This window comes from Desarmillaria tabescens (assembly GCF_030435595.1).
Source record: "Desarmillaria tabescens strain CCBAS 213 chromosome Unknown EV420scaffold_64, whole genome shotgun sequence".
NCBI classification, from domain to species: domain Eukaryota; kingdom Fungi; phylum Basidiomycota; class Agaricomycetes; order Agaricales; family Physalacriaceae; genus Desarmillaria; species Desarmillaria tabescens.
In genome coordinates, this window is record NW_026848363.1 from 130572 (window position 1) to 143195 (window position 12624).

The 12624-nt window shown below is 48.3% G+C and overlaps 3 protein-coding genes across 3 annotated transcripts; 1 reads left to right on the plus strand and 2 right to left on the minus strand.

The window, feature by feature from the left end:
- Positions 1-2354: 2354 nt before the first annotated feature.
- Positions 2355-3207, minus strand: EV420DRAFT_1076857 (uncharacterized protein). The gene has a single exon (XM_060465687.1). It carries the CDS (start codon positions 2974-2976, stop codon positions 2395-2397), a length of 582 nt encoding a protein of 193 aa, XP_060324323.1. The 5' UTR covers positions 2977-3207; the 3' UTR covers positions 2355-2394.
- Positions 3208-5920: 2713 nt separating this feature from the next.
- EV420DRAFT_1485327 (uncharacterized protein) lies at positions 5921-7698 on the minus strand (the record flags this gene model as incomplete). The annotated part of the gene is made up of 5 exons (XM_060470200.1): positions 5921-6049; positions 6111-6415; positions 6452-6639; positions 6751-6878; positions 7009-7698. The coding sequence occupies 5 exons, from the start codon at positions 7696-7698 to the stop codon at positions 5921-5923; spliced, it is 1440 nt and encodes a 479-aa protein (XP_060324324.1).
- A 1727-nt stretch (positions 7699-9425) lies between these two features.
- On the plus strand, positions 9426-11808 carry EV420DRAFT_1315289 (cytochrome P450; the record flags this gene model as incomplete). The annotated part of the gene is made up of 14 exons (XM_060468653.1): positions 9426-9565; positions 9613-9709; positions 9761-9897; positions 9951-10076; positions 10129-10378; positions 10432-10548; positions 10596-10698; positions 10751-10817; positions 10873-10892; positions 10942-10976; positions 11031-11077; positions 11130-11261; positions 11305-11334; positions 11392-11808. 14 exons carry the CDS (start codon positions 9426-9428, stop codon positions 11570-11572), a joined length of 1482 nt encoding a protein of 493 aa, XP_060324325.1. The 3' UTR covers positions 11573-11808.
- Positions 11809-12624: the final 816 nt, after the last annotated feature.

A 12624-nucleotide genomic window follows, 5' to 3' on the forward strand; every position in this document is an offset into this window, starting at 1 on the left:
TTGACATGACATTTTGAGTTTATGAAGCTGGGCTTTTCTGAGCTACCTGAATACATAACTCGAACTATACGGGAATCAGATCCGCTCCTCGCACAAATGCTAATCATGTGTGTAAAACCCAAGCCAAAGTGCTGAGTCGAAGTATCCCCCAATGAGCGAGCTTCAACGCATCAAGCAAGCGTCAACATTTGGTACTTACCTTCATTCTAATTTTTCACCGGATAAGGCCACTATTATTAATAAATGCCTCTAACGACAGCTTGCTACTTTTTAAAAATTGCTCCTAGTCCTCAGTCCCTCTCATTAATAATTTCCGCTCCTCCTCAGGGGAGGGCTCCTGCTTATTCAGCCTTTGTGTAGCATCAAATCCCGCTGCCCGCCTCTCGCGTACTTTTTGCTGAAAGGTAACGATCGATCTTTCTTCAGATCTATCTCATCTCTGTACCTTGAAGTTTGTACCTCATGATTCTTGCGCGCGCGTTGTCCTCGTAGGCATGGTCCGGTTCCTCCGCGATCACGTGTACCATATCCGCGCCGTAGCTACACCCGCGACTATCACCAGCGATTCCCCATTCCCTCTCTTGGACCTAGCGATACGGTGCCACCATCATCGAATGAGAATGGTCCGCTGTGTCCTTCTTCACCTGGAATCTCTGTCATCGCTTTCGTCGTCGTCTACGTTACCAATCCGCAACCAATCCTCAACAGAACTCCATATTCACTCACAGTATGTCTTCATCCGCTGCCGTATGTCGGCTTGACGAAGAGCATAGGCACGTGCACCGCCCGCTGCGCCTGGAAGGGCATGCTGACTTCTGTTGCGCCAAATACCGGTGTTGTAATTGTGCGAGTGTAAAACTCTCTGCATCTCCTCTCGAAGGAGAAACGACATTCTTCGTCCCACCACTGCATGCGAGCTCTTAATTTGCACCATTCAATTCGCAGCGCTAATTCGTTGGTCAGGAAACTGCTAAATTTCAAGCGCTGTAATGCTATTGACTCTCCCAAAGTTTCCTTGCTACTGGCATCTCTCCTCTTCCTCGGCTTAAGACCAGATATCGGCACAGCATCCTCGATTCTCAGAATCCTGTACCTGCTCTTCCATTCCTTCATTTCCAGAGGCCCCGCCAGTCGCCGGAGTGCTTCGCACACCCGATTATATGGCGCTATACTCCAGGCCTTATCTACATGGCAGCCGTCGAACAGGTGGTTTGATGCGGTCCCAATTTTCTGGCCATGCCCATAAATGCCCGTGTGATCGATCACGTAAGTCTCCAGGATGATTTTCCGCCTCACGATGCCCATCGGCTCCGTCGCCTGAGCACATCGAACTTCCCATTTGTAATGCAGTAGTCGCTTATCGCACACACAATCTTGCGTTATGGATCTGCCGAGATCCGGAGATGCGAGCACGAGGCGAGGAGTGGCGATCCTTCAAGTGAGGTAAGATCGATTAGAAATGTTGTACGTCGTTACTAGGGAATATAATGGATTCAGGCGAGGGTTCGTGAGGAGACCTGAGTGGTCCGGTTTGCGAAATAAAGGGATCAGTAAGCGGGAGGCAATTACTGAGGGAAGTAGCCGGTAAGCGCGGAGCAATTACCGATATAGAAGGCCTGTAAGCGCGAAGCTATTACGGGCCGTGGGTGAAGGCAAGCGCTAAGCGTAACCTTCGTGTTGGTGTCAGAAAGCGCTAGGCGTAGCTGAGGGTTCACGCAGTGAAGGTGTCCTGAAAGTGGTAGATTGGTAAAAGCTTTTTTAATACAATGTTACCTACGAGTTTATATACTAAGGAGAGGTTCGAGTCATTATTATTCTATAATGTTCCATGATATTCTAGTATCAATAGGAAGAATAGAGAAAGTAACAGAAAGTACGAGCGAGTCAGTATTAAGACCGAGAAGGCCGAGTACGGGCATATGTTGACTCATGCACCGAATCAACGGATACCCAATATCCATAACAATTCTCCACCTGCGGTGCGATCCTGTTCATCGTGGATAGAGCGAGCCTCAGGCATGTAGACCTACTGAACCATGATTCAATCCGTCCTCACGAACCTCTACTCCTTCAACGGAACCACTTTCTTTGGAGGTATCGGCAAAGGAGGAACACCAGGATTAACCCTCTTCACGAACAGATTGTCCGTAACGAGACACGGAGACGATCTCGACTTGGGGACAGTCGGTAGCGAAGGAGGTGGAAAACACCACTCTACTCCGTTTCGAAAGACGATGCGCTCGAGGGTAGGACACGCAGTAGTTAGACGAACCGCGCGTGCACATTCGCTCGCTACCATCGAGTGGCCGGAGTGACTTATGGTTGAGGACATCGAGTGTGTCCTAGGTCGTTTCGGGAGAGGGAACCTCTCGTCGAACTCTTCCTTCGCTGGTTTCACTTGTGCGATCCCCAGTTTACGCATAACCAGTACCCGGAGAGACTTAATGTGGGAAACGACGCCACCCCAATACGCCTCGCCGCCCTCTCCTTCGATCTCGAGTTCCTCAATGTTGGGGTATGTGACGACCTCGCTTCGGAGATTCTTTTCTTCTTTGCGTTTACCGACGGACTTGAAGACAAAGTGGAGACAGCGAACGGAGGGAGGGAGAGATTCGAGAGTGGATGTAGGACGAAACCCGCATATATTGGGGTGGAGATGGTTATAGACACGTCGATTAGAGGGCGAGAGGGTGCAAGGAGGATTATTAGGTGTGGCGGGGCATGCAGGGTTGTGAGATTAGGGAGAAGGGTAGCGACGGGATGCGTGAAAGGATCTTGAGTGGGTGTTGGAGTCGGTGGTAGCGGGGATAGCGGAGGCATCGGAAATAGAGACAGCCGACTAGCTGTGGTGGGGCGCGGAGAGAAGCTGTGTACGCATCCGAGTGGCGGGAAGTGGCGTAGACGGTGGTGACTCGTCACCATCGTCATCTTCAAGCAGGGACGGAAATCGCAATGAAACGACATTAGTTTGGCCATCCAACCACGTGAGAAGGTCTGCCTCGGCCTGCCCGGAGAGGTGGGTGTCGCCAAACTCGATATGCCGGAGACCAAAGGCGGAGTGATGTCGCACGATGTGAAGGTCAAAGGAGGGGAGAACGAGGGAGTGGGGGTTGTCCGTGCGGGCAAGGACGCGTGGTATGAGGTACATCCAGGCTTGCGGTGATGGCCATGCAGGGACGCGAAGAGAGTGTGTGAGCGATGTGAGGTCCCGTCGTGTGACGAGGAATACCCGCAGTGCGTCGGGGCTCTGCACACCGGTCATGTCGAGGTCGCCATATAACACGGCTTGGGCTGCAGCGAGGAAGTCGCACGAGAGCAGGGTGAGTGCAGGCATGGACGTGCGTGAGAGAAATGAAAGGATCGCAGTCAGCACCTCTACTGGAAGAAGTGGGGCTTACGCTGCACCTGGGGCGGGCAGTATGCTGGGAGAGGCGGGACCTAAACACGATACTCATGCTCCTTAATCGACAGCCTGGTTCCAGACAGCCTGCGAATATCATCCATCGATGACTCACTTGATGACGCCGAAACCTTAACCCCCCTCCTCTTCAGCCTGTGACACTGACTCTTCCACATGTTCCACCACCACTCGTGGTTTGCTAAAAAACAGTCGACATCCTTATCACTAGCCAGCATTCTGTTGCAGCGTTGCGAATGGAGAAACATGATCGACGTCTTCGACCACTGGGAAAAGCGAGGTTTATCTCATCTAGCCATCGTAGGGAAAGGCGCCAACGGACGTACCAAATTCTAGAACCAGTGGTGGCCGCGTAAGAGATGAGACAAGCGAATGAGCTAGCCAGGAACAGTCAGGGATCAGGGCTTCTTTTCATCCCGTTCTTCAAACTGAGGGTTGTTGGGACACAATCAGCGAGGATGAAACGAAGCACCCTGCTCTAAAGTCTAGAAAAGCTACGTGATCGGCCCGATCTCGCCGATGTTCTCCGTCCGCTGTCATCTTTCTAAATTCTGCCGTATTCTTTCGCGTCTCAAGCCTTTGTAGACGTTGTCCCTGTCTTCTGACGAGAGACAAGAAAACAACACCCTCTTATCCCTCAAAACCAGTTACCACTGAATTGCGGGCAACATGATATCCTTCCAGTTTGGTGTAATGGCACAGATGATGCATGTCTGAACGGAAAGGCTTCAAAGAGTAGACTGGTGTCCTTAATCTGTGAGGGATGAGTCAAAGTTCCATGAATGCCTTAGTAAGGGATCGAGAGCCTGGCATATCCCGCTCCAAGGCTCTTAATTCCATGTTATCATAGGCTCACAAGGCACGCTTGACCTTGAAGTGCTGTTTTTTTGGTAGGGCTGATATTCAGGGATACTCAAGGATACCGAATGGTGAAGTAGCGCGTGTACTCCTCCTCAAGTACAATAATATCTCAGTGGTTCGAGTCTTATCCGCCATACTCTGAATATCCAGCGCTTAGACGCCGGTTAGCTTTTTATGGAGAAGAATCTCGCAAGTTCTTTCTACTAAGTCTTATCTCCCCGCCTCCTCACTCTTTTCGAGTAGTACGTCTCAATGGTCCGGGGCTTCAACAAGATCAACGTGAAGGGTATCATTCACTTCCACGCCCAGACTGGAAATATGAGACACGTACCAGTACTACAACAGGGCGATGGCTATCCTTCCCGAACCTTGACTTTTAGGCATCACATTTGCGGAGACCTGCTCTTGTTCATCGGACGCAGTTTGAAACATCGTCGCTATCAATGCAGACGGAAGATTGTTCCACAGGTTCTGGGTTCTGTCTTTGCAACCTCAATTCCTTTAACGGAAGTTGTTTCTTTTTCTGAGGAGGTAATGCCAGAGGAGGAACGTTACGTCTCGTATGATTTTTTTCACGAACACGTCGTGGTTGGGACTCTAATCCTTCTGGAAAGAAAACATAGTCGAGAGTAGGAAACGACTTAGTTAGATGGACGTGTTGATCTCCCGTCGAGTTCTAGGTTGTCTATCTTGTATTCTGACATCCCCGCATTACACATTACAAGCATACTTCACGGCCCTCTCCCCCATCTCCGATTGTTCAATGCCGGGGCATACAACGACAGCAGTGCGGAGCCTTATAGAGGTATCGATTGGGGAACGGGGAGGGTGCAAGATTATGTTCAGATAGAGAGACCATGCAAAGTCGCCAGATTGGGGTGCGGAGTAACGGCTAAGTATGTGTGTGGAGGTATCTTCAGTCGGCGGCACCGGAGGCACGGGAGATATAGAGAGCCAACTCGGAGCAGAGAGGGCGGGTACGCGTCGGAGTGGAGGGAAGCAGGTGGACGGTGTTGAGTCATTGTCATTATCATTATCATTGAGCTAGGCTAGAAATCGGAGGGAGACGACATTGGTCTAGCCATCCAGTTATGTGTATTACTATCACAGCCTAAGCCTTCACGCAAAGCCGAGAGTCGACAAAATCGATACAATGCACACTGAAGGCTAAGCGATGGCAGACAATGGGTAGATCAAAGGGAGAGGATACAGACGGGAAAATGGTGTCCATATGAAAGAATACACTGGATATAAAATAGGCACGCGTCTGATATATCTTCCTTGGACAAAGAGAGTGTACTGACCGCGTATCAGATTTCTGTCGTTAGTTGAACGGAGAAACACACGATTTCCTTAGTAACTCAGGTCGACACTCGTAATTGTAACAAGGGTCGAAAAGTGAAAATCAACTTTAATTTCTATACTATGGAATCAGGCGTAGAAAAAACAAAAGAAATTCAGCATCCTCAACGCGAGCCTGGGAATTCGTACTGAGATAGCTACAACTGTGAAACTGGTCGACTCTATCCTCAAACCGTCTTTTCTGTTCAAACCGCCTTCTGAACCACGCTGTCAAGATGTGCACTGCGGAACGTAGTAGTCTGATTAAAGTACAGATGCCTTCACTATTCAGATTGTGGATCATCCTTGCTCAATATCTTTCTCCGTGAGACCCATTTCAAGCTTCCTAGAACCGAGTAGCATTTCTTCCACCTTCTCCATCGAAGTCCGTGATGAGTCTCCGACGACCCAGTGCAGGTGTAAGTTTTCCTCGATGGCTCGGAGAGTATTCAATCGACGGTAATCGGAAAGAGGCATATGGTTTACTTACCCGATGGACACCGCTGCTGTGATCGTTTGTGGCCCTAATACAGTCTGTAAGAACATTGACAACTTCTTTTAGATTCTTTTTCAGACGTTTCGCATCACCTGGAGGTATGACTTCGCGACTGTCGGAATAGTAGCTTTCCAGGAAGGAGTCCTCATCTATGTGCCAATCCGCGATGTTAAGCAATGTATTCCATTCATGGTGATCAGGAGCAATTAAAGCCAGTGCAGATAAGATTGGACGTCGCGGGATTCCATTGAGTGCGACGCTCATACAAATGGAGAGAATGACGGATGCTTGATGCAGGTCTTCGATATGTGATTGAAGTACCTCAGACTAAATACGTAGAGTGTGATGCCCCATGGCCGTCTCGTCAGTCGCCTCCGAAAGTAGGGTGATATAGCCCTGAAACCCTTCGATGGCCCATATATGAAGTGAGCCTCGCTGGGCGATATACTGCAAGCTTCGTTCCTCTCTAAAAGTTTCGTATGCATTGAAAATACCACCAGAGAATCCTCGACCCAACAGAAAACTAATTACCCCAAAGAGAGAGCCAAAGCGCTTATAGGGTACGCGATGGTTGCTGTACTGCTAATATTCATCGCTTTGGGCCAGGACGCGAAGGAGATTAGAAAATAGGGACCTCATGGCCCATTCAGTGAGCGGCACGACGCCGCCCAAGTCAGAACCTTGCTCTATAAACCAAGCCATACATGCAAGTGCGTGAGCACGACATGTCCAAACGAGGGGCCTGTACTGTGGCAAGCCTTTCTGAGAATGTGTAGAAGTCCCAACGAATAAATCAGATGTGATGTAAGAGAGTATCACCTCGAGTACTCCACGATGACAAAATGGAAAAGGTGAAGTGTCAGGATCGTGAATGCCCCTACTAATCGCATACCGCATACAATGCAACGATTAACAGTCGGTATTTGGAGATCGTAGAATTATTATGGAAGAAGCGACGCTGACTCGAATGAACGCCGGTCAAGTTTAACTCGGAGTGTTCCGAGTTGAGTACCAAGAGACGCATGATTGCGAGTAGAAGTGCCGGCCTTGGTCGACGTTCCACAGACTTCTGATACAAATCAAAGTTTTCAAAGAAGGAGAGAAGATTATCGAGAACTTCGTCAGGGAAACATTCAGCTGCGGTGTCCGCCAAAGTCATCCAGGATGATGCGGAAGAGAGCCGGTCTGGGAGAAATAGGGACGCGACTAAACTGGAATCGCTCGCGCGACTAAATAATCCCTGATCAACCGCACAAGTGAAGAGGATTTTCCATACAACAGGATGGTGAACATCATTATATGTTAACGCGTTCATAACGACTTGATTTTGCCAAGGCAGGCTTGCAGGCATCCGGATATGTGCAGCTTCGAGGCAAGTTAGCATTGCCGTTAAACCACAAAAGTAAATGTGCTTCTGTGAGAGATCCAGATCATAACTTCTGAACTGAGGGCGTAACGGAGGAAATCGAATCTCCAGCCGGAGGAGCTGCTCAATCTTCCAATCGATATCTGAAATATCCTTAGGAATCCACCGAGAACTCCCACCTCTGTTCCGGACCTGTTCCATGCAATCCAGCAACATCACTTCTTTATCGTCGCGTGTTTGATGCCAACACTCCAAAAATAAGGAAATTTCCGGAACGTTTCTGGTGAACAAAAACTAATTTCGGAAATCGTTCCACCGTATCTCCCTCGCCGAGATTTCTTTATACAGTAGTCCGTCCCGGGAAAAATCCCATACCCTTACTCGATATGGATAACCCCCGGATGTGGCCGGGGCCGAGTAGTTTCCGTAATTAGTTTTCGGACAAATGAAAGCGTCCGGAAATTTCCTTATATTTGGAGTGCAATGTGGTCCAAAAATGTGATCGGCTAACTCGTTGTAGTCAGCAGGCAATCCGGATAGAGCCCGGACTACGTGATGACGGATGGCCGATGATGACGATCTCACATACAGCCAAAGAAGAACCTGAAGATGCACGAATAACTGCGCCTAGTTCCTCCTCCTCGTTCATTAACTTGCTTCCTCTTGACTGTAATGTATCCACTGATCGCTCTTCAGAACTTCTGAAGCTACCCAGTACACCGCCACCGCCATAGCGACTTCTTCAGGCGCATGTGTTATCCCCGTCGGTGCCATTATCGGAGTCGCTATGTATCTGTTATATCCCTCACCACGAGCACCCTGCTGCTATACCTATTCATTCGAGACAGGAGGAAGCGAGCGCAAAACAACTCGGACACAGAATCCACTCCGCCACCCTCGGAGAAAAAGGGCGACCATGATGTAAAGCCAGAACGCGTCGCGCGGCCTACCTTGGCGCCGCATCCTCGGTCCGTCCGGAATTCGTCGATCTCGTTGGAAGCCAGATAGGCCGCTGCTTTACGGGACTTGAGGGAGCAAATCGGGTCCCTTCGGCGAAGCCTTGCAAGCGCCTTCAAGTCTGAATCCCGGGCGGAATTTGGTGAGAGGCTAGGTCGTGAGAAGAGCGACTCGCTGGGAAGCCAGTTCCGGTTGTGGGTAGATCGTGGTAACCAGGAAACGCTGCCACCAGAATACTTATCCCACCGGGCTTCTGTGGGTATAAGTGCGGGATGACGGCAGTGTAATTTATTGATATCTTTGTTTATGTTTCTGCATTCGCTGGATGGCGCGTGCGTGGTCTTGGATCAGTACGAGATTGTATACCAGCTGAACCGTGTACAGGAGACGCGTTTTTTACTATACAAATTCAATATTTTGACATGATGAGGGGATGCCGGGTGCCATGTGTGCAGGAATCAAACATATGCGATTTTGTCAGGAAAAGGCCAGTCTTTGATGTTTTTTTCTTCTTGCAATTAATGCGACGGCTAGAAGAGGTATAACACGGGAAATTTTTGTCTTTTGATTTTGTGGGAATTAAATGAAAGGATAGTAAAGAGGGCCAAATCCCGTCCCGCCTTGCTTGATGGTTCCCACATTCCGCTCTTTACCTTGATGGGATTTGTTTCTCGTCGAGCGTGCTTTCTTCGACATGGATTACGGGAAATCTTCATCTACCATCCGAAGGCAGAACTTTAGGTGGATGGTTCTCACAGGTGTGTGAATAAGCGACCTTATTTAAGTTCTCTGTGCGATGAGAAGCATTTCATTGAGTACCCCCAGTTCAAACCCGCGCCAGCGCCGCAACCTGACTAATGATTCTGGCTTCGTGATTCACGTTCAGCCATCGTGACTGCATCGTGTGATCCGATGTTTACCTGCGTGCTTATATTGGTCGAAGCATTGTCCACGGTGTCTACCTTATCTCTCTTTCGATTACCATGATGTCCTGGTTGCTCGATTTGCTTGCTTGTGTCCTTGCAGCTACTCTTGTTGTATTCATACGTTCCCATTATAGTTCAAGGTCGCTACCACCAGGACCGCCTGGCCATTGGTTATTCGGGAATGAGATTCCAAAAAAGCGGTGCATCGTTCGTAGCGTGTTTTGCTATAATCGGCTTATTCTCGCAGGGCGTTCTTGAAGTATGATGAATGGACGAGGGTGTACGGGCCTGTTTTCTCTCTGACTCGGTTTGGAAAGGTATATATCGTCGTTGGCAGATACGATGTATGTTCGTATTTTATGCTGAAAAACTATGAGACTGATATTCGAATGTAGGCGGCTATGGAAATAATGGAGAAGGGCAGTATCCAGACATCGGACAGACCAAGGGCTATTGCTGCCTCTGAGACGTTCTCTGGAGGTCTGAGGTCTATCCTGCTGAATGATACACCGAGATGGAGAGCTTTGAATAGGTTGGCCACCTACCATGGTGAACACAAAAATGAGTTTAATGTAACGTTTGTAGGGCTTTCCATGCACACTTAAAGACCAATAAGGCAGCGGCATATGAACCTATACAACTCCGTCACGCGAAGAAACTGATTGTTAATATCCTTGACGATCCGAAGAGGTTTACAGAGTACACAAAGATGTATGGACTTCTTTCGTTCCTGGGTATACATCGAGCTCATCCAATTAACCAGATATGCAGCATCTGTGATTCTTGCCCTGACCTATGGGAAAATGACACCGACGACATACAATGATCCTGATCTTCAACAAATGATTCTGGAGGCAAACCGGCTTCGAATGACAAATAGCCCGGGAGCCTACCTCGTGGATACGTTTCCCGTTCTTCGATGGGTTCCAGGGTATCTTTCCGAACTTAAGAAGTGGCATCAAGATTCGCTTGCTTTGTGTCGTCGGTGTTTAGGGTATGTTCAGACAAGGATGGTGGGTGCATTGAACACTGTTTTTTATTGGAAGATACTTATGTGCTTGTCCAGGATGCTGGAGAAGAAGTACCCGCTTGTTTTGGGAAGGATCTCTTGCATAATAAGAAGATGTCGTTTGACCAAGCTGCGTATCATGCTGGTGGGATGTTTGCGGCAGGATCGAATACGGTTCGTTTTCCTTTTGCCCGTTTTCTGGTGACTGCTGAAAACTCTAGACCGAGTCTGCAATAATATTCGTTATCATGGCAGCTGCTTGTTTTCCTCATGCTGCAAAAGCTGTACAGAGAGAAATCGATGAGGTTGTTCCTAGCAATCGATGTTAGTAATTCGGTCTCTTCAGGTACATTCTTACTAAATACGGAATGGGTAGGTCCGACGTTTGAGGATAGGGAGCGCCTCCCGCAAGTTATGGCGTTTGTTTTTGAGTGTTTTAGATGGTGAGTATGTTTTTCTCGAAGGTGACATGCGGCTGCTTATATAAGCTTCAAAAAGGCGACCGTTGTTCCCAAGTGGTTGGTCTTCCGTGGCTTATCTGCCGATGACGAGCTGCACGTATATTAGGAATTGCGCATGCCGCTTCTCAGGATTTCATCTGGGTTAGTGCTCTTTTAGTTCTATGGCTTCGTCTCACAAGCATGCTTCAAAAATAGCAAGGCTATGTGATTCCCAAAGGAGCTACTATTATCGCATCGCCTTGGTATGTCTGTATTCCTGTAACTTTGAACGCCCCTTGTTCAAATTGATCATAGGTCCATATTCCGTACTTCTGATGTCTTTCCGAACCCCGAAGTGTTTGATCCTCAAAGGTGGATCCTTGACGGTAAATTGAGGGGCGACATCAGGCAATTCGTTTTTGGATTTGGTCAGAGGCAAGATTTCTTGTGTGTCTAAGGCTTTCCGAATTGCTGATGTGGATGTCTGCAGAGTTTGTCCGGGATCACGTGTTGCGAATAGGTGAATGTCCTTTATTTCTATTTTCTTCCGGGTGTTTATTTTATTGATGGCGAAAAGGTCGCTGTTCATTAATACGGCACTTCTTTTATGGGCTTTTGATATTGTTGCGACTGAGAAGATTGACATGATGGCGTTTGCTGATGAACCGGGAATGCGTCCTGGAAGTTTTGGGGTACGCTTTGATCTGCGGCTGGGGAAAGAGAAAGAGGTTTGGGTTAGGTCGTTGATGGTCGACTGAGCGAATGGAACATCAAAGATGGAGATTCGGATCCAAAGCATTGGAGAAAATAAGGCAAATATTCATACTACTTATGACATCAAGAACCACCCGTTAAAAGCCTAGTAATAGATTATTCAGTGTAGCGGTAAGACTATTACTCCTTGCCATTGTAAAGGATTTTTAGCAGAGGAATCCAAGCCAGGTATGGGGCCAAACAACGCTCCACATGTTGTCATCACGGGCATAGTTGCATCATCGACGTGCTTGATGTGCTTGACGCCATGGGCCTGTGCGCTCCCGCCTTCAAGCGCCTTGCTGTTAAATTGGGCCCAAATTCTCCGCTGATTTTTTGATGTGCTGAGCTTCTTTTGATTTTTTTTATCAACGCGGACGTACGAGCTCAGTGATTTTTGACAGTTTTTGATGTACGGAAGTTATTTCTGTCCACCTTTATGTCGCTGTCACCTGTTGTCCTCCCTCCTCCGAAGATGATCAGGTTCGCATGTTTTCCTTGATATGTCGTCCCTTTTTCGGTGTCAGCCCCTCCATATGTTTTTTTTAATGATATTTTTCCACCGCTCCGACATTTCTTCAATGTCATTTTCTATCATTTCTAACATGCTTTTTTTTGGGCCTGCCGCAAAACGAATATAATCGAATCTGCTGTACAAGATCTACATGCACCGTAGCTCTATCAACAGGGTTACCTTTTCTTCAGCCCGTAAATACGCTGGATTGGAATTTTTTTTACACCACTGGGGTTCGAACTAAAACACCGTCGATGATGATATACAGCGTGCAGTGGTACGACCTAGGCCGCAGAGCCATTGTTGTAAGTGGTAATAAATACAATATATCCGATTATTGGGCTGAAAAAAATGCCCGTCGTCGTGCCGTGCATGCGGGGTGTAGGCGCTGGGGGCGGGGTCGTCGGTAGTGTCGATACCATCGCTGTTGAAAGATGAGGCTGCCTGAGAATCTGGGGTGATAGCCCGCAGGTGGAGCACCAAAAAGGCAGCAAGGCGAGGTCGACGGCTGTTTGACAGTGATGAGGGGCCAATCCAGCAACA